Source organism: Lagopus leucura, unplaced genomic scaffold, assembly GCF_019238085.1.
Source record: "Lagopus leucura isolate 7727_CA_CO unplaced genomic scaffold, USGS_WTPT01 Super-Scaffold_73, whole genome shotgun sequence".
Lineage (NCBI taxonomy): Eukaryota > Metazoa > Chordata > Aves > Galliformes > Phasianidae > Lagopus > Lagopus leucura.
The window spans coordinates 83,386,812-83,409,233 of NW_024962252.1; the positions used below are offsets into that span (position 1 = coordinate 83,386,812).

At 39.3% G+C, this 22,422-nt stretch overlaps 1 protein-coding gene across 11 annotated transcripts in view; it reads right to left on the bottom strand.

Moving 5' to 3' along the window:
- Positions 1–22,422, bottom strand: part of ESRRG (estrogen related receptor gamma) — a 379,837-nt gene that overhangs the window by 110,151 nt on the left and 247,264 nt on the right. For all 11 annotated transcript variants that reach the window (XM_042895246.1, XM_042895244.1, XM_042895238.1 and 8 more), the window contains one exon: positions 8,156–8,571. In XM_042895246.1, coding sequence (XP_042751180.1) covers positions 8,156–8,558 — 403 coding nt within the window. In that variant the 5' untranslated portion in view covers positions 8,559–8,571. The remainder of the gene's footprint in view (positions 1–8,155; positions 8,572–22,422) is intronic.

Below are 22,422 nucleotides of genomic sequence, written 5' to 3' on the forward strand. Positions count from 1 at the left end.
GATGCTTCAAACTGTAAGATCTTTGCAGACAGCTCAAGGATAAGTTGGCCAACACACCATATTTTCCCCATGAGGTTCGGAGGTTATCTGGATGAGACATGGGGTTATAGTAAAACTTCACTGAAACAAGGACACACTTGATGGCTTTATGAGCCAGGCAACCAACTGGACTTAGCCAGAAGAATCAAGGCCCTTCTAACTATTGCTTGTGCAGAAGAGACTGTGACATGGGTCAGCAGACTGGGGGCCTCACAGTAAAAGGAGGAGTTAGAGCCAGGACAAAGGCCAAGCCACCAAAAGCAGAGACCTCATACCTTGGCCTCTCTCCCAAATGAAGTTCTTGTCATCAGCACTTACAAATGAGGGATCTCACAGATACCTGACCACAGAGCTGGCTGTAGGAACTGGCTGCCATCTGCGGGATAGGCAGAAACAAAGTTCTCTCTTCCAGAAATACTGACAAGAATAGAAGATGAAGACACCAAAATCTTAGCAGCTTTATTTCCCTTTTCACGCTGTGACTTTTGACATTTAACGCTAAAGACGCAAACAGATTGATATGAACTACTGGAATCTGCCCACAAAATCTCTAGAATAAAAGAGGTGAGGAATGATGAGATACAGGCTGTAAAAAGATACAGATTGAAAATGTGTCTTCTAGCTATTCCTGAGCACTTAAAAACAGTAGAAGGAATGGTGACATTATCAGTATTGAAATCTGTACTGTATGGAAATGCATATCCAGAAGAAAAAAAAGAAAAAAATAAGGATATGGGGGAACTAATTATTCATTCTATGCAATAAATTCCTTGATATAAACTACTCATAGAGGTGGATTTCACTATCTATTTATATCCAATAATGACTCATTTATCACCCAATCTCTCTCTTTGAAATCCTGCAATCGAGTATCTATTTTTAAAAGCGTTATATTTAAAAATCAAGTGTTATCAGTGGCTCCCCTGCACAACGGGATTTAAGTTTTTTCTGCACTAAAGTTTACCCTCCACACCAACATATTGCTCTATTTTCCTGGGTTCATGCCTTTTGTGAACTGACAAATGTGAAAACTTAGCAGTGATTACAGCAACAGGCGTTCTGGGAATTAATAAAAGTCTTGCAATGAGACAGAAGAAACCAAGCCAACACAGACTGAATAATGCTGTGTTAGGTGATGCTCTGATAAGTAATCCAATCAGAAGAGAAGACATTCAGAGAAACTGAGAAAGAGCAGGTGGTGATAGAACTAAAGAATGACAGGCTGACTTACAAGGAGAGGAAAAAGCCCCAAAAGGACTCAAAAACACATTTGCTGTTTGCATGTCTTAGCAAAGATCAACTGTGGAAAATAAAAATAATTTCTTTCAGGTCAATCTTTCAGTTCTTCTAGACTGTGGTCTTTACTTTGGAGTCAAAACTCAACTGAATTTAATTATGACTACTTCAGAAAAGGGGTGAGACTGAAATGAGGTTGGATCTGAACCTAACCAAACCTAGTTTGGGCCGACAAACCCTTAAATGGATTCATGTGATACTGTAGATAGCTCAAGAAATTATAAATCTATGAATTCTATTACATGGTATCTGTGGCTGATTAAGCCTGAAGATGACTGTATTCTCTACTTTTCAACTAGACGAGGAACAATTTCACATATGCACAGTGTCAGAATATTCAAAAATTCAGTTCTCAAATGTATTTCCATTCAAAAACTCAATAAATAAATTTTAAAAATTAAGATGGTAGGGCCATATATGATGGATTATGCTCATGCTTCTAGTGCTTGTGCTGCCTCTTCTGTTAAAATAAGAAACTCAGGAAAAGCAGCCACTTTTTTAATTGTTCTACACTGTAAGTTACTACTTGACAAAGGGATTCTGTCAACTTAAAATTACTATATTTTAATTTAAACAACTATCTTTCAATTGTGTTGCTTAAAGCAAGCCACTATAATATGCTTCTGAATTATAATCTATTCAGAACTTCTAAATCGTATTTTCATCACGTTCTCTTGTATTCTTTAAAAGCAATGTGAACAGAGATTTTAAATGAAAACATAAAGGCGACGCTGGTTTGTCTGAACGCATGACATTATTGCATTAGCTGCTTGTTTTAGGTTTTCCAACATTATAAAAAACACCATATTTTTCACTATGCCACTGATACTAGTAGGGTTTGAATGCCACTTGTAAGGGTTCAAGTACCTTTGAATTCCAGTGGAGTCAAGAGGAATCAAGGCCATTTAGATCCTCTCAAGGGAGAATCAACAGCATGAGACTTAGGTACTCCACCTTTTTACAGAACTGACTCCCTGTCACCCGGAAGTCTCTGAAGGGTTGTCCAAGTAAGAAAGACTGAACCACTTGCATTCAGCTCCTACTGATATTCTTTCTAGGCCAATTCTGATATATTCTTCCAAGATAGCATGGATAATTGCCTTTTTTTTTTTTTTTTTTTTTAATGAACACATAGAATATCTCATTTTCTGAAGTTTTTGAAACTAAATTACTTTCACAGCAGTTTAAAAAAAATCATTTCCAGAGACATTAAAATAAATCATTACAATAAATCACTCACTAGTTGAGAACTCATGTGCTTTTAGCTTCAGTCTGGGATGAGCTTCATTGTTGGGCTAGGGCTTTCAGAAGTTTGTTCATAACAAATAGAGAGCAATGGCAATAGCACCAAATCAGTATTGTTTTAAACCCTCTCTCTCTTTTTGAGTATTTCTGATATATTTGAAAAAGCCGTGCACAAATAAGGAACCTCATTCTTATTCCCTAATCTAAATGTGCGTAACATACAATGCTGCAAGGAAACTAGAGACAGTAAAAGGGATAGGACCATCTGCATCCTTCTGAATGTCTCTCTGGTTCTCAGATTTCGGTGTGATTATTTTTTATTGTCTCATCTTGTTTGGCTGCTATAGCTACAGTGACATTACAACAGAATGAAAGACGTGGTGGAAGTGATTGCTCAGAAGTTCGGTTGGCCCACAAGCATGGAGAAATATGGCAAAAGGGAAGATACGTATCATTATCATTAAAATATTCTCTGAAATAAGTGCTGATGCACACACTAACTTACGTAAGAAAGGTGAATGATTTAATCAGGTAATGGATTCAGATAACATTTAGTGTTAAGCTCATTGGAGAGCAGCCATCTTGCCACAAAGTCCACAGACCTTTGCACCAAGATGCAAGCTTCCACCCTATTTTTCTATAAAAATCGAATCTTAGCTACCAGTAAATATGTTGAAAAGCTGTGAAGTCTAGCTTAATTTTCTTTGATTTCTTCCACAACAATATGACATTCAATATTATTACAAGAGTTATCTTTGAGAGATGTAAATTAACTTTCTGAAGCCATTTTAGTCATGAGCAACTTAGAATCGAACTTACGTTGCCCATCTGAAATGTCACCTTGCCTGAATTACTATAGCTAGGTCTTTAAACATCCCTGTTTAAAACCTCCTGATTATGACAAAAATTTATTTACGGTAAAGCATTTGTAGATTTACAGATCAAATTGGTTCAGTAATGGGTAAAGAGTGGAAAGAAGGTTGAAAAGCCTGAACGCTAAAGGGATTAAAAATAATTTTGAATATTCAAAACAAGTGAACAAAGCACTCCTAGACAACATGAGCTTCGCCTAGATCCTAGAGTGGACAGGATTTGAGGAGGACCACAGGAAACACACTTCTGCACAACTGTAGCACTGAGGGCTTTTAGGCTACCAGCATGAAATGAAATGGCAGATTTGGTCTAGTTCACATAACGGTACAGTGACCAAAATTATTTCCAGGATGGAATGTTTCTTGTTTCTGGTAGGAGATGTGGAGAGGCAACAACTTTCAGGGATAAAGGTCTTAAATGAGACAGCTGAAAGTAGGATTGCAAGGCTTCTTACTACTGATGCTTTATCCATCCTGTGTATAAAAAGAAGACTGCTAACCCTATAGTTTTTCTCCCCAAAAATAAACACATAAACAAAGGAACCAAAGGCCTATGACTGCAAACTATGCAAAAATATTTTAGCTTTTGCGGGGTAAAGTTAAACACTATTCAAGGAAATAAAATAAGCTGTGACATCTTTGTAGCACGCCTTACTAGGAAGGCAATATATCAATACTTAAGGCCTTTCACATTGCCTTTTCAAGCAAGTCTGAAGCCAATAATACTAAGGAGTGTAAAGACAATAATCCTGAAGAGCTTGAAGAATGCTGTCTAGATGGAGGTCATTATTTCACAGAGATAAAGACTGAAATAAAACATAATAGTAAACTAACGCCCACAGTTCTTCTACTGAAGGCAAGAGAACTATTTCAGTCTACTTGTAGAAATGTTTAAGCTCAAAGGACTGAGTAATTACATATTATTAATGCAAAATATGTACTTACTAGTCTTTATAATAACTGAGCAAATAAAAATGATTGGGAATGTATTTACACTAAATATTCACTATAAAATATATAGTAAGTACTACAAGACCTCTGTATTGAACACAAGATTTTACACCCAGCTGACAACTGAAAATCCTTTTCGCTCTTTTTTTTGTTGTTTTAATGAAAGCTTAGAATCAAGATAATACAGTGAACAGCAAAAATTGTGGAGAGACCCTAAAAAAAAAAATAAAAATCAATGGTCCTGTAACTATTTTTAGGCCATGCTATTTTCTACTATCCCTGATGCTAAGCCAATTTTGGAGAGATTTGGCTGTGTGTGTGTTTCTGTGAGACATCTGAAATCAGCCATCACGTAAATTATCCCAGAAGCAAACTGAGAGCTGCAGCTGAGGACAAGGCTGAGCAGAAAGAACATCCAGTTCTCTCAGCCCTTATATGTCACAAGAGGGGGCAGAACGTCATTAGATTCTGCTATGACCTAAGAATACACTGATTTTGCACTGTCAGCTGTTTCATGTGTGGATTTTGTTTTGTTGTTGTTGTTGCTCTGGGTTTTGTTTTAAACCATGCAATTTCTATTTTTTGTTACCGATTTTTTATCATTATCTATGCATTCTTTCTCACAGCACCAAGTTTAAATATTTCAGTGCTATGTAAAACGATTTATATTCAGAATAGAAAAAATTCCTCTCTTGTAATTCAAGAAAATAATCATTCCATTTTCCTTTTACTTTTATGAAAACAACTAGGGACTGCAAGAGGCACGAAGCAAGAGAAATCTGTCAGCCAGAAATGGACAGTTTTTGGACTAAATTTCTACCATCTGAAAGGGAATGACAACCTCCATTAGCTTTTAAAACAGGTGTATCGTCCACACTAGAGGGAAATTGAACTGTTGTAAGAGGCTACCCATATCTCGTGATGTGTTTCCTGCCTGCCTGCCTTACGTAAGGTAGCAGTGGTGAGCAGACACTGTGCTGGTTCTCTGAACAGCTGCCTGTGGCTTTCACCAACTGAGATCTGACAAGTCTCCCTTGAAATGGAAAGAATGGAAAGAATCCCATTGACTTAGTGGAAAGGACATCAAGTCTGACATGACCACAAGATCTGCTTCACAGTCACACTTTGTCAGCTCAGCCTTGCTCTCACTGAAGTCAGGGCAGTTTTGCTCGTGACCTCAACAGGAGCAGCACTAATGTTCTGCAAGTCTAAGCTAATTTAGTAACTTATGAATGATAAAGCAAGAAAGGTCTGGTAGTGAAGCATTCGTTTTCACTGAATCTATAATTATTTACATATCACAACTAAATTATTAAGATTTAAAATAAGCAACTCTTAGTTAAGAGAAGCTATTCTTGCTTATACGTGTAGTTAGAATATTTGACTGTCTTTTACTCTGCTTTACTATCCTGTATTTACAAATTTCTCTCTTTTTTTCCTGTTTTCTTTTTTGTACTCATTCAGCTATCATTATGCTTTAAAAACAAACAGAACAAGAATGTGCTGTGAAGCAGCAAGCAAGAAAATGCAAGGGGAGAACGACCTCTACAAATATTAAGTTCTGTCATTTATAGCAAATCAGACTCAGGAGAATTTTTCCTCATGCAAGCTCAAAGGCAGAACTTGCCTACTCAAACCATAAGGAGTAGCTTTATCTACTTCTTGTCATTTAACACAAATGATGGCTTGATTCACCGAAGATGCATAGCTTCCATTATTTCGGATGGTATCTGAAAACCCTTAAGCCTGCATCAGTTGAGTCAGCACCTTTTCTGAAGAAGCTACCATGACGTTATGATGGTAACATACCTCCTATTCTTGGTATCTTTGTTACTGCTTTTCCATCCAATGCCAGGTTTTGCCTCACTGCATTTTTTTTTGGTCTTCACAGCACCATCACCTGCTGATGCAGCTAATGCTCTAACCCTGCTGAGATGTTTTGCGCAGCTGCCAGTTCTAACTTGAGCTTTGTGGCCAAGTCCAGGTTGCTAATCTGGAGAATGACGTCTCTGTCTTGTGCTTCCATGCCCAGAAACTTGCTGTCTGTGGTGTGGTGTAAAATTGCAGGCTATATATTACAGCCAGAAGTAAACGCTTTATTCAGTTAGAGATTTTGATGAATTTTCTCATGCTCAAAATACTACTAAAATCATCATGCATTAATTCAGTCCTGTAGAATAGCTATTACGCAGCAATTAAATGCCATTTATAAAATCAAAGTAGCTAGCTGAAGTTGCCACTTGAAATTTAGAACCCACAAATACAAATTCCTTCACTCAGAAGATTTTTGAGCTTTCCTGAAAATATTTTTGAAGGTCAAATGAAATTAACTTTTTTTAAAACAAACAAAAAACACTTTTTGAACCCAAGTAACCAGAAATTTCTGAATGTATGTTTATTTACTAATTGCAAACTTCGTAAAAATCAGCTCCATTATAACCACAGAGCTCTGCTGTTTCTTTCTGGTGGCAATAAGGGCATCGTGAAATGCCTGTTTCATGCTGGTAAAAGGCCCAAATCCCCCAGAGTAGTGGATTTAGTATGCTTACAACAATTAGTTGTGGAGAGTAAAATGATAAATTAAAAAAAAACAAAAAACCTTAGTAATGGCTAAATTTAAAAGAAAACATTATTTTTGTTTCCTAACTGTATATGAGATGTGGAAGCAGTACATTTTAAAAACTTTGATCAAATGTTTCAAATTTAGAGCCATGTGAAATTCCAAACTGGAACTAACTTTACTCTCCTTACTGTAACTCATTTTTAAAAAAGCAAAGCATACCACCAGGTTGCAGTGCCTTTCCTGAGGATTCCACGTTCTCAGCATCTATGAAAATCAAGCAGGTTTTATTGAGGAGCTTAATTTTGGACTTAGCAACCTAATTTTAGTCTCTGAAGTTTGAATTTAATTTAATGTGACACTATATTCCTGTACAGGCCAAGCTTGTCCTCATGTTCTTTAAATAAAGCACCTTCAATTTTACTTGAAAGGATGATATCTAAATGAAAGTAGAAGGTTATTTTGTCTCCACTGGTCCTGTAGCTAGAACAAGTTGTTGTGCAAATTATTCCATTCAAACTAATTTATGCCAAAATATGTGGCATATTTGTAACAGGTATCAGGAGCAGATTAACACAAGGTACTCTACAGAGACCAAAAGCTGTCAACTTACTGTCCTTAAAATGTGATCTTACAGGCCATTTGGTGAACCTGTTAAGGTCACAGTGTATTGTATGGGTGAAAGGCCACTTTATTAATAGTCTGACACTAACAAAACACTACAGCATTACATTTTGTTCCATTCTAAAATGCACTAGTGGTTTGATAAAGGTATACAGGATTTTTGTAGGAATTTAAGTATGATAATGGTACAGCTAGGAGCAAAACCCATAAGCATAATCTGTGTGCACCACAAGGTGTGTTCAAGAAGTATCCATAACAACCTTAAAAAAAAATAATCGCTTTTCATGGCAGCATTGATGAGAATCCACGAGGAACTCCTTCAGAAAAAAAGAACTGAATACGTACTGGATGGCTCTACTATTTTTGATAAGCAAAATAAACATAACAGTGAGTTTAACATGGCAGACCTCACAACGAGGCCCAAAGGGGCTTTTTCACAAGTAGCATCTGTAGGACCAAACTACAAAGAATCAGAAGCTATGGTTTGAAGTCGTAACATCATTTAATCAAGGACTGTACTGCTTTGCTTTGAACAGAAGGAGGAAAAGATGTTTAAAGAATCACCAACCTTGAATTGTCCTCTTGAAGAAAGCCTTGCAGGCCTCGCAGGAAGCCACTCCATAGTGGTACCCTGATGCAATGTCACCGCACACCAAACACAGTCTTTTGGGCATCGAGTTCAGCATATATTCACATTTGGTCTGTGAATCTTCAGCAATGGTACTGGAGCAGTCATCGTACCGTTTCCTGACGGGCCCGTTGCCCCCAAGCCCCGTGGCTGAAGGGTAGAGGGGAGGTGAGTCCAGCCCATTCTGATGTCCATTCATGGTGGAACTGTAGCTCCCGCTGGCGTCTGAGGAGCCACCGGGGCTGTGATGGTTGATGCTGTCCGTCAGAGAGGCAGGGCTCGACGGCTCCGTCTTGATGTACGACGAACAGCTAGAATCAATGTGTCGATCTTTGCTTGACATTCTGCAGAGAAGCCTGGAGCAGGGAGAGAGAGAAAGGAATCTGTGTATTAAAGACAGTGCTCGCTTGGTCTGCTCTGGAAGGGTTAGGGACTGCACATCATTCATTCATTAGTCAATACCTCTTGTTCTACATGAAGGTAATCAGCATAAGGGCACGACAGAGCTTTGTCAAAGCTCCAGACAGGCAGTAAACAAAAACTTTAAGAGACCAAACCCGTCTGTTGTCCCCTCTACCTGCCTCTTAGGATACATGTCAACTTCAGATTGGCTCTAAATTCCGAACTTGTCATCCAGGGAGTCAAAACATCCTGAAATCCCACTAGATTACTAAAATATTACATTTCTTTTTCCACCAGTGCTTTTTGTTCTGTAAATTCTATCATTATCAGGGACAAGAATTTTCAAGTTTGAGCATATGTATGTTTAGCTCTGTGATTAATATTTGTCAACACACTTGAATAAAACATGTATCCATCATCCATTGAACTGATCTGAGAATTGAAGAGCATGTCTGCCACAAGCGTTTTTTTCTTTATTAATATTGCTTTATTATATATATAGCTATTTAGTAACTGAATAGCACATCAACTGGGGACTCTAACAAGTAATTAAGGCTGGACTCCATTTTCACAAAATCTAAGTGAAATGATTAATCAGCTCTGGCTGCAATTACTTTCTAGCCATTATCCTCAGACTAACCAGTAATAACTACGCCAGCATCCCATATATCTGCAGCTCTATAGGATCTGACATTTTACGTGTTCCATTCTTGGATTAAAGAAATATATTAGAGGAAATTTTAGATAGAAGTTTTGTCTTTCAGAAGGTGAGATTCTATCTCAGTTTTCACCTTTTCAGAATTAAGCATCTGAAACAAAACCATAAAATACTTGAGCCAATAAATTAGTACTTTTTATAGAGGAAAAAAATCTTGTGCTCTCTGTGCCCAAGTTTGATATTATTTTTAAATGCGTTTTAGAAAGAATAAAGAACAAAAATAATAACCTGAAAACTCTGAATCAGATACCATCTTCAATTTCTACAGCTGTGATTATGAGATCACAGTTGCAAATGGCCTACCCAGCATTTTCCTGACGGTAGCATCTGAAGCTGCCAAGTACAGATGACAGTTATGAGCATTTCTCTAGAATCATTTTCAGCAGAAATGTAACTGCTCCATAAGGCCACCCACCTGGAGGTACAGACTCATGCTTTCAAAGCAAGCGCTTGAGTACAGACAATCCGACAAAGTAACTTTCTCAAGTCAGTTTTGAGATTTCAACATCACTCATTCAACTTTTTGCACGTTAAATATAAATGCGTACGTATTGGATGCATATGTACTAAGTGTAATTTTTACTTCAAGCTCGAGAATCAAATGGAAACTAATGGAAATCAGACATAAATCCAGAGACTTGTTGTATTTTCCAATGAGTGCAATCAAGATCAAAGCCTGACCATTCCTCACAAGTATTTGCTTAGAATAAGATTTACGATAAAAATCTGTGCCCATCAGAATTATTTAGGATCTCTCAATCACTGGACATTTTACTGGAAAATACTATTGAAAATAAGCTAGATGTGAATTCGGATAGTGGCCAGATTGATGCGCAGAAATCTCACCCCCAAACTTAAAATCGGTACTTATTTGGGAAGGTGGAAGAAACACGCTATCTGGTGTCAGCAAATAAGCCAAGGAAATGGGAAGGTTAAAGCTGTGGAAATATCTTATTACACTGGACCACCTGCTTGTGTTGTCCTTTCCTCAAGAACTGGAGGGGGGGGGGAAATCCCCTTGCCAGCCTGCGGTACCGTGTGCCTTTTCTTCTGCATCTGCTGCCTTGTAGCCGTCACTGTTAATGAGTGCTGTAATTAATAGATAGCTCTCTCTTGTCTCTCTACTTACACTCCAGGCTAAGCACTTTTCTCAAGTCAACGTTTGAAAGAAAGCGGGTCGGCACTGACTTACAGCAGCTCTGCAAATTCCTTTTAATTTAGAGCACTTACACCACCACTCCACTTATTACCTTATAATTACTGGACCGCTCTCACATACATTACGATCTTAGACTGGAGTTAGAAGTTATTAGGGTACTAAAACACGGTGTCGCACTGTCTCTCTCTCTCTCCTCTTTCTTTGACACAATTTTATACAGCCATGATTAAAATTATCAATTAACTTTCACGTTCCAACAACTTATTTTTTATATTGTTTCTCTTTACACTAACAGTGAGGTCCTTTTTATTGAATAAACAGGTACCTGGTGATTTTCTCTTTCCCCTCCTGTCAAAACTCCACTGGACAAGACTCAAAAATAAAGCAAGAGACCTGTTGCGTACTGTCTCTTGCGCCCGGTTTGATGGCACATTCTTGTCTCTCTAAACTCTCCTGCTTTTTTTCTTATTTGCACAATAATAAGCTTGAAAGTCACCCTCCACTTCCTAGAAAAGCCATTTGCAATTAATTAGTTGTCCAAATGTATTGGCTTTAGCCAGTGCGGAAGCGGCTGTCTCCACTCGAAGCGGTCAGAACCGAAACGCGGTCACAGTTTTGTGAGCATGAACACACACTCGAAACTCTGTGCAGGCTGAAGCTTGCCTGCTGATGCTCCTGGAGCAGTGCTTTCTGGTGCTGACCAAAACATGGCTGCATCAAGCTGCAGCTTCCAAAGCACAGGCTGGCCTGCTGCAGGATGGCAAGGTAAGGCCAATAAAACGTTAACCTTCCCACGGGAAGCAGAAAACACCAGTCAAGGTCTCAAGGAGAGAAGGTTTCTCCGACCTAGAGCAGGGAGCCAGGGAAAGGGCTGTGTACCCATGGGTAGCATCAGCATCCATCAACCTGCTCTGTTGCTGCCGCACCGTGGCTGAAGAGGCTGAGGAGGCCTTTTGTAGATGGCAGCTGGGGCCACCAGTGCATCACCAACCCAGCGCCTGGAGTAATGCCTGGGCTACAACCCCTCCCTCTGCTCCTCCTAATTACTACTTAGCTCGTTACCCTGAAGAATTCCTAGACACCACCACATTATAGTCTAAAACTACAGTCGGAGCTTAATTCTCCCTTCCTCTCTCTGTCTGAAATTCTACAGCTCTATTATTCAAGCCTGAAATATTCACAACTATCTATAAATTCAATTGTCAGCCGGTGGATTTTATTCTAAACCTCACTTCAATCTAAAATTAGAGGCACTAAAATTCACATTAACTCTAAGAGGAATGTAGTGAATAAGACTTTATTTCAAAAGAACACCTTTTTGTCAGAAAGAGCTATTTTCAAGATGATGGCTTTATCTGCATTCAAAGAGAATAAGCGCAATTCCACATTGTGCTGTTAATGCAAAAATTTTAGGTCACATTGGATTAATAAAAATCTAAATTTAGTTAAGGTTTATGAATAGAAATAACATGTGTCATATAAAAACGTGCAGTATTTATTTTAAAGCCTTGGTGGGGTTGTTTTTTTCCTTTACTATATTTTAAGTCAAAGCCACAGCAGCTCCAGGGAAGTTTTCAAACAACCTGGAAAGCTCGGGTGAACTTTGAGGAACTGCAGGGAAAGCAGCTGATGGGCTCCTGAATCAGTCCACGTTTGCACGCACAAGGAACTACACAGAGTGCTGCAAACTGTTAGTAATACGCAATATGTAGTACAACTCCTCATATCCTTTCTAAATTCGCTTCCCAACTTATGTCTTTGAGCGAGACCAGAAGCCAGTTTCTGCTGGCAGAAAGGGAAACCAATGGAGTACTTCAAAACCCAGCCCAGCTTCAAAATGGCCTAACACAATAGCGAACAAATTGTATGCCGTATGCTTATGGAAGGTTGAATATATTAAGAATTCATTAATGCAATCACATTCGTATTTCCATCTACCTGCCACACTGCTAATGATATTGACAGCGCTGACACTAGCTAAATCAGTATCAATATACAAGCAGAGTGCAAAAATTAACCACATTTGATTAGAGCGTATAGCCTTAAAAAAAGAAAGCCTTTCCATTCAAGTCATATGTGCCCGTGCGTACAACTGGTTCAGGAAATTGTTCTTCCCTTACTGTCAATGCCTAAAGGAGGTCAGAAATCCAAGACAAGACTTCTTAATCTGCAAGCGTACCTCAGGAAAAAAAAACTCTGCTTACAGTATCATTCACTATTTCAGTGCTGTACTGGTGGCTTCAATGAGAGCAGTAATTAGTCACAATAATTACAGTGAGCACCTTTATTCTACACCAGCACAAAAGCCCACTTTCACCTGCACATGAACTTTTCAGTTCTTCTCTTGAAAAGAGAATTGTTCTACTTCCACAAAGGCCAGGCTGTTACCAGCTGACATTTTTAGTGACGGCTACTGGTGGGAGCAGCAGCGAGGCAGATGTCATTATGCATATGTAGGTGCTCTGTGCATTAACACGGCCATTCATCTGATGTCTCCCAGCATGGTCCTCTAACCCATATGCATGCAGACCCAAAACATCTCACTTTGTTATCCTCACCTTTTGGCTGCAAAGAACCATTGCCTAGAACATGCAAGTGCATGTGAGAAGCCTACAGCAGGCTACAGAGTGAGGATGGAGCCCAGCTCCTTGCTCTGACCATGAAGACCACACTTCCTCTCACAAACCATGCTCACTTTCAGGATCTGCACCAAAATCAATAGGGAACAGCGAGACACTGCAGTCATTCCCACACCTGTATCTCTGAATGCAGGAGGAGAAGAGATCTGCGTGGAAAGGAATGGCAATGCGGCATCTCGCACAGATGCCTGTAACACCCCAAGCAAGTCCTGTACAGGAGCCATGGTGCAATCTCAGCCATGCTGCTTCACATCAAGCTTTTTTTTTTTTTTTTTTTTTTTGCTCCAGCTAATTGCACTTCACTAAAGAGGCAAAATGCGAATCACTTAGGAGGAAAATGGGCACCAGCTGCTATTGTCAGAGAATGGAGATGCCAAAGAAAAGGCAAGTGACTGAATGAAGTGTCATGTCAGAAATCAACGGTGCAACGTGTGATTTGAGAAAACATGACTACTTTGCAGAGACAGGGTGTCATTATGGCATCACAGTAATACGGTGCTTTGACAACTGCTGGCTCTAACATATCATCATTGCATTAAGGTGCACTGGCTTAGTTGGGGGAAGGAAGAAAAAGGATTTCTTTTTTAATAAGAAATATTGTAAGGTCCACTTGGTTAACCTACTGGATGAGATCATTAATTGCAACTATTGTTAATCTCATTCCGTGCATGCACAAATAAAACTATCACTACCTACTAGGCTGTGTTAATAAACACCCATGTACCATGTACAACCATGCAGTAAGATGTTTTGCGCAAAATGGAATAGTGGTGGCTTTGTATTTATAGACATATTTTTTTTTAACCATTGAATTTGTCATAATTTCCCATAATTTCTTCTTTCATTTCTGTTTTCCCGAAGCCCTCACCACCTCACCGTGGCAAGGCGAAGCACCACAGCAGCTGCTGCAATCAAAGAGGCAACACCACCTGCAGCCCTCACTGAGCTCCCAGCAGCAGTGACAGAGGAGTGCCCAGAACTGCACCGGCCTGCAGGCAGCCCAGGCTCTGCTGCAGCACTCACTGCATGCTCACTGAGCAAAGCAATCCAAGCCTTCACATCTGCGCCTCATCAGAGCCTGTTTTCTAGGTTGCTTTTAAAAACAAATTGTTCAAGGAATTTGCAACACCTTGGAAATGAGGGGGGAACTATTTTAACACCCCTCCTTCTAGGTATACATATTTGTTATTGCTTGCCTTTTTATTTCAAGCTGATTCCCTCTGCTTCCTGGTTGATAAACTTTGTTAACAAGAAGGAAATGATCCTGAGATACCCCAATGTGTTGCATATTATCGCCGCTGACAGCTCCTGCATTTAAGGCTTACATCTGATGCAACAATGCATACTACTATCATTTATCTTTAGCTCATTTCCTCGTCCCTATTTCCTCTGAGGGTGAGCATCTCTTGTTTAGAGCTCTTAATACTGCAAGTGAGCAACTGGCAAATCAATAAAACTCTTAAATGCATAATAATACTGCGTAATTACTTACATGATGTTTGCATAATTAACTGTCTGAGGTGTTCCATGATATAATGGATACTCAGAGTACGGAATAACCCATAAGCCTATAAAACACATAGTGTTTATATGAACAGAAATTACGTTTAAAACTCTCATTCTAATAATCCAAATCAGGCCCTGGCACCATATGACAAAAAGCCTTTCTCTCCTGCCAAGCCTAAATCAATTCTTATGGCATTACTTCGTAACTAACACGATATTTCACTGATGATGACTATTATCCTGATTACTAGGAAGTAATGTAGTAACAGCAAAAATACACTTAGATTAAACAAACTACTGCTATTTAATCAATATTATTGAGACAAACTAAGTGTTTTAATAAGTCTGTATAGATGCACTAATGCAGGTTTAATTAAATGCACCCTTAGATGTGCACAAGCTCTGCAACCTACAGCTCCTATGATTTGACAGACTGGAACATAACTCTTCTGAATTTAAAAGCAGAAGCACTTAAGAGCCAACAGCATTTAAATCCTTCCATGCTACCGAATGACTGTTCTTTTCATCAGGTACTTTTTGGGGAACAAAAAGTGAACAGCGAAAAATAATTAAAGGCCTTGCACCTTTGGGCCAAAGCACCAGACACCTGAAGAGGTGCCAGTCCTCAGTAACAAAGCTGCCAGTGCATCCAATATATGGCACTGAAGCGCACACCTCCAAACAAAAATTTCTCCAGCTGAGAAGTAAAAAATAAAGCTGAGAGGAAAAATCGCAGAACTGACCTTTATGTTTGCACACATGTAAGCAACAAATATCCTATCAGCTGTTATGTGCTACCAACAGACCACCGCCACAGAAAGCTTCCTCTGGAAAAGTGCAACTCCTACAAATGTTGTCTCTTTCAAGTAGAGATGCTCTTTTCTATATGCTCTGATGAATCAGCTTACAAATATTAAAAAATAAATAAATAAATAAATAAAATTTAAAAAATACTGAAAGGAAGACAACACAAGAAGTGGGTAGCACTTTACACTGAAAGCATTCTGGGAGTTCCACAGAAAAAGAACATATAATATTGCCTACGTATATATACACACCACAGTTATGACACATATGTGTCATTTTAGACATATGACTCAACTTAAACATCAGTAAATACTTCATATTTCTACTTGATTTTCAGGTTTCTCTTTTCTCCTGTTTCTAACACTTCCACAGTTAGACCAGGGCTGGCTTTTTTTTTTTTTTGCATTTACTGCTCACTACAACACAAGATTTCAGACTCACCATCCCCTGCTGACTGGCCCCTCGCATCCTAACAACCCCAGCTGTGCTGCTATGGTACATACGGTGGCTCACATGACACAGCTCTTCACAGCCTGCACACAATGTGTCAGAGTTCCTGTGCCCAGGTTGCAAGAAAGACTGTGATGTGACAATTAGAGAGACGGCCAAGCCTGAGCATATGAAAATCATTCTACTGATCAGAAGAGTTAGATTTTATCACTCCATATTTTCAAACTGCAGACTAACGTTTTCAGTTTGCAGCACATAGTGGAAAGGAATGATGTCTCTGTTCAGGGAACCTGGTGTTTTCGGTGCTGAAGCCCCAATGCATGGAAGATGCGCTCCATGGGAGCAGGTGGAACCCACCTGCTGCCTCCAGCCCAAGGGACGAGGTGAAGTGTCAAGGAGTCATCTATCATTAATTGTCAAGATTCTTTTCTTATTAAGAGAAGTCAACTAAAGTAGCAAACAAAAATCGAATGCTACATTCAGCTACTTCAAGGGAGAAAAATACAAAACTATGAAAATATACAGAGATTTATTCAAGAACGTAACAGGCTTTCTAAAGAGGGATTATTTTGAAACGATTACAGCATCAAAAGCAGTTGCTCGGCCCAGTCAGTAAGCCAGTACCACAGATCAGACACATACAGCTGCCACTCAGCACTTCCCAAAAGGAAAAAAGATGACGAAAAATGCCTTTAGTCTCAAGACACATTTTGTATTGTGAGATTTTCCCCAATTTCTGTCAGCATTTTCCTTCCCTCAGAGAGGTAGCGCGTAGGTGTGTGCATGCCATGTACCTGCCTCCTACCCAGCTCCTCTCTGTGATTTTCTCTGGATCTATAACAGGAGAATGATAATTTGCTAGCCAAATTGCAGGAGCAATTAGAAAGACAGTACCAGGAATAGCAGCAGGGAGCCAGAGCTTGGAGGGCTCAGGACTCAAACTTTGCAGGCAGCGATCTTCTCTCTGCCCCAAGCCCAGCCATCAGCACCATTCCCCCCCATGCGGCCATAGAGCTCAGGGAGCTGGGAAATGGCGTTTGCCTGCAATCAGCCTTTAAGTGAATGTTTGTCCCAGTGTGCTACACCATGCTGTCAGCTAGCAGCGGGGAGCTGCCGAGTTGTTACTACATTTGATTTGACTGCCAGTAGGAAGCTTTATTTCTACCAACTGTTCATTGCCAGCTCTATGGATCTTCTCTAACTTTGAGAGATTTTTTTTTTTTTTTAAATATAGTCTATTATTTCGCTCTGAGTGTATGGCAGGAGAAGCTCCCCATCACTATGCATCACAGCAGTCTCTCCACTTGTATGTACTTCCTGCCACAAACACCAAGCAGTAACTGTATTAAGGCACCTGTAGTGTGTTCCTGGCACACACCAGAGAGGCAGTTTTTAGAAGTGAACACCCAAAGGGGAGGTGCCACAACGGATATTTACGTAAGCAAACCGAAACAGGGCAATTTCCTTCTGATTTTTTCCTGAGAAACATGGGATTACAGACTGGTGGATAAGACATGAAGAGAAGCCAACGAGTTTTCCTTCCCTAGGGACCCTCCTGGTCTCCACACGCTTGCCAGCAGAGCCTTCAGGAAGGTTTGTGTTTGCTTGTCTATTACTCACATCTATCCCAAAAGGTTTCTCCTCTATCAAACAAGATCCTACAACTTTAAGCGTTGTTTACAAAGCTTCCTCTCCCCACACAATAATGATGATTTTGATAATTAGGATCTAATTATAATGGATCTGACAACAACTTCCAACAACGAAAAGCATCTTTAGAAAAATGAAAGCATATGCGTGAATAGTGCAGGGAGGTGGGGCAGGGGGAGAAATACATTCCTGTGAGACAGGCTGAGAACTCAGCCTGAATGGAAAAGTAATTAACACTAAAGAGCTAAAACTGTAATTAAAGAAAATTTCATTAAAAGGAGGCAGGTGATTCCACTTTCCTAAATATGACAAGGTGCTGTATAAAAATAAAACAGCAGCCGCTTTCAGTGCGCGGAGCAGGAAAGCCGTGTCTTTAACCAGATCAAATTCTGGAAATTGGCTGTCAAGACGGGATTGTTCTGATTTATACCCGTCTATCAAGCGTATGAAAGAGAGAGACAGGAGAGGAAAAGAAGCAAGCTGCTGTCGCTTCCATTCGCAAAGCACCTTTAATTTCCACGGCACCATCTGTTACCAAATCTAATTCACATTCCCTCCTAATCTGGTTTAGTTCCGTAATACTAATTCTTCCACTACTCTTATGGACGTTGCTCTCAATAAAAAGCTTTGGTTCTGGGCTGGTAAAAAATTGAATATTATACAGTTAAGGTTCTGGTGACTTAAGTGAAGCATGTTGTCCATTAAAATGCACTCCTGGTAAAAGGATTTGCTTCCAGTCAGTGCAGGGATCTGGAACTGCTCTTGTTTGAGAGCAGCAGCCACAGGGGGGTGGGAGAGGGAGAGAGGGGGAATAAGGGAGAAAGCACAGCTGATGATAGGAAAGTAGACTGGGGATCTGAAAGCAGAGGTTGTCATAAAATACAATCGTTGTCAAGTTTAGTCACTTTCAGTACTGGCTATAAAATCACTTTGTCACGCTCCCGTATTGAAAGCTTGGAACTGTATTTTTGCTAAGAAAACTAAAAGTAGTGAAATCTAAGATGGTAGGGGAGGGAGGGGGATGAGGAAAAATACTTCAAAATTATGAGACGAAAATGTCTGCAAGACACCAACAAGTGAGGGACAAAAATTCCAAAGTGATTTAAAATAGTCTCCCGAATAGCCACAGCCTGAGTCTTAGCTATGTGAGGGTGACAAAAACCTTGCTCATTTTTGCGGGATTTTGCCTGGGAATAGAGCAGAGGACAGACCCTTCCTGCATTGCAGCCAATCCAGAAAGGCAGCTGGGGGCTCTGCTGCTGCTAAGGTGATTGGGCTTGCTTCGTGGTTAACATCACATTTCTAAACATTTCTACCAGTTACACCTGTACTCATATTATGCTAACATTTATTAACAATATCCAACTTATACATACTGATTTTAATGCAGATCTTGAACTGCATTTTCAGAGATTTCTGTATCCTATTATCTCCTTTTCATGGATGAAGAGACAGTGAAGAGTTGCTGAATGCTCCTTTGCCAGCTAATAAACATGGCGTAGGACAGAACTGAGGTTCTAGAAAATCCCAATCGAATGTATTATTTTTTTTTCCCCTTGTTGCCATTTCTTTCATGAAACCACAACTTAGAAATAAAACTTTGTACTTCCATTAAGGGAACTTGCCTTGAACTTCCAGAAATGAGACTTTGATTATTTCTACATCGGTTTTTCTATAAGAGAATATTATTTTAAGGTTGAATATATCTAAATTAAATCTCCGCATATGTCTACATTAAAATGCTTACTTTCCTGTTAAAGTACTTCTTTGTGTGCATGGGTCAAAAGCCTATTAGAGGGGAATAGACTCTGAACCTATGAAAATTTTTAGTAGCTAATGGTGTTATCCCCCAGACCAACTTGTGAATTCAGAAAGCCTAAGGTCCTGATACTCCGATAAACAAGATGCCACTGGTATGCCACCGTAACCTACTGCATCCAGAAAGAGCCACACTGACATTGAAGTACTCAGAGAGCGTAGCAGTCTATACTTTTTTGAGCATTTGTGTGACTTGAGTCCTATCTGTAAGCACCAATTTCTATTTCTACACTATATCTATATCCCTTAAGATTTGCCAATGAAAACACTAAGAAAAGCTTAATCTCTTTCATTTTTTTTTCCTCTTTGTTTATATATCTTGATTCTGGAGGCTCTGGAAATTAAGAGTAAGTAAAAATATTTGGGTACGCTACTGATAACCAAAGCAGTCACATGCTGAAATAAATCAGAGATTTACAAAAGAATTTACAAAACCTATTCAGGTTAAGTCCCTTCTAGCCTGTCTTGGATCGTAATGTGTGATTACAGATTTTTAAAAATAAATAAATAAACCTTTGGCTTTTCACAGTTCCTCGTTCTTCACATATTGCTATGTGTAACTTAAACCTACTTAGCCACTGGGTTTACACATCAGAGCATTGCCTCTGGATACAAGCAGCAAAGGTCAGCAAGGAAGTAGCCAGTGCAGCTTTCACTTTCCAAATGTTTGCATGACTGCAGCAGGTTTGCAGGATGACATTTTCACCACGTCCTGATAAGGTTTCAACTCTTTTACCCTTAGCTTTCTATTTTGCTAAGGGTTACAGGAAGAAAAAGAAAAAACATCTAAAGTAAGAAACGTTTACTAGACTAATTATTACACTCAGAACAAGAGTGCTGCTACTTGCAATTGCAAAGCAATCATACCAATATTCTGCAGTTACCAAATGCTTAACCCATGGTCATCTCTTGGGTAAGAATTCACCAAGCGATTTGCCTAAGCAAAGCTTTACAAGAACAGCCATACATTACTACATTACTACATACATACACTAATGCAAGTTTGAGATTATCAGCCCTAGTCAGTTAATGGGAGCTTCTTCACAAAAAGAATGGCCTGAATTTCTAAAAAAAAAAAAACAAACTAACAAGTTATGACTGCCAAGATAACACCAACACACTGAAAGCTTTAACGGCCCATAGATGGAAACTTATGGAGAACAGTGCAAACACCAAAGGGAGGCTGGTACCCACTGCCAGCTGCACAATGGGACGTCATCTGAAACATGTCACAGGACAACAAACAACAGCAGCATATGATGGGGGTGACTGGCTGGCAGTACACTGTAGGGGCATTGCTATCCTCCACGTTTTACTAAATACGAGAGCCCAAGATCCATGTTGGGGTGATACAGCTAAGAATGCTGTAGAAGTGGAAAAATACAGCAACAGTATGCAGTACATCACTGCTAAGATAATTACTTATATAAAAGTTGGCATTCTTAGGACTTCCAACCTGTAGAGATGAAATTTATATATCCAAAGAAGACATAATAATAACCTGTCAGCCTGTGGTGATGGATATGTTTTTAATCCAAATGACCACAGTCTCCAGTATACCTGTCATAAAGAGACATACCAAAAAAATGAACTTTCATAATTCTTTAACTTGAAATGGAAAAAAACACAGTAAGTGGCTCATTCCAGTGGACAGATGGACAGTCAGTAGGAATATGAGTATGAATAAAAGGCATTGTTCCTTCACTAATGCTATTTTCACTTGCTATGTACTGCAACTTAGATAGGTACAGTATTCCTTCCTCTGACAATTCAGATATACTCTGCACAATAACAGACTGCAATAAAGACTAAGTAGCATATTATGCTGCTCAGATATCATTTGAAAGCAATAATTTGTAACAAACTAGGACAGATGCACTACTTCAGGTATCTCTCATTAACCTGAGGCACTTTCCCACAAAGGCTTCTTATTCTTTATTTCACTGCTACCAGGAATGAGTATCTAAATTGTATATTTTAATTTCTAAAAGTTCACACACAAAAAAAGAAAAAAAAAAAAAGAAAAAAAACAACACTGGCAAAAATCAAATAAATGCATCAGACCCCTCTGATGCAGAAGGGAAAGAAACACAGCCCTCTCACATCCCCTCCACTCACCACACAAACATACCCACACTACACATTCTCCACAAATCTTACCAGGCTTGCATTCTTCCAGGGGCAAAAATGACAAAGAAATTTAACTAAGTTAATTTTAAGTGTCGAAAATGTAGGCAGACTGCTCAGTTATTTAATTTTAAAAGATCTTCATTTTCCCATCTGTGTTATGGCAATTTTATTACACATTCGGCAAATTTACAGTAACAAGATGTTCCCCTGACAAATTAATCACTTTCCAAGCATTTTATCATATAAATAAAATATCACCTCAAGAGAGAAAATCAGCTCAATCAGTTGATTTAACCCATCTTTCGGGGAACTCGTCTGAAACAGATTGAACGCATTTTTTCTGAAGAGGGACTGCACACCTCCTCCTGGACTCACAGCTCATATGGTGTGGATTTTTTCAGAGGAAAATCTTTAAGGTTAGTGAATGGCATGCAAGGTTCTCGTAGGAAGAGCCACTGTGTGGCTGCAGTGACAGACCTCTACCAGGAACAGGAAAGGAGGAGGCACTGACCTTAAGGGAGGCACTACACTTACCCTAGCAGCACTGTTATCTATTTCAGCAACACTCCTGTTCTACAGCAATCATAATACAATAGCCAAATATATATACCATACACATAGAGAATAATCTGCTCTATTGTTTTAGGAATCTCGTAATAAAATAATAAAACTAAAATTCCAATCATTGTTGCAGCTGATCAAATCTGGTTGTTGTTTGCTTTTAAAATTTCCTCAGCGCTCTCCACTCATTGTGGAAAGCAAATTTTGTTTCTGAAAGGCAGCATTAGAGATATCACACGTGAGCAGCAGAGAAGGGACTTCAAATCCAGTTTTCCCAAACTAATCCTTAAAACAACTGGCTGCCTTTCTGGAGAGAATCTGTCACTGAAGCAATTTAACCTCAGTGCCACTTAACCTCTCTCCCCTC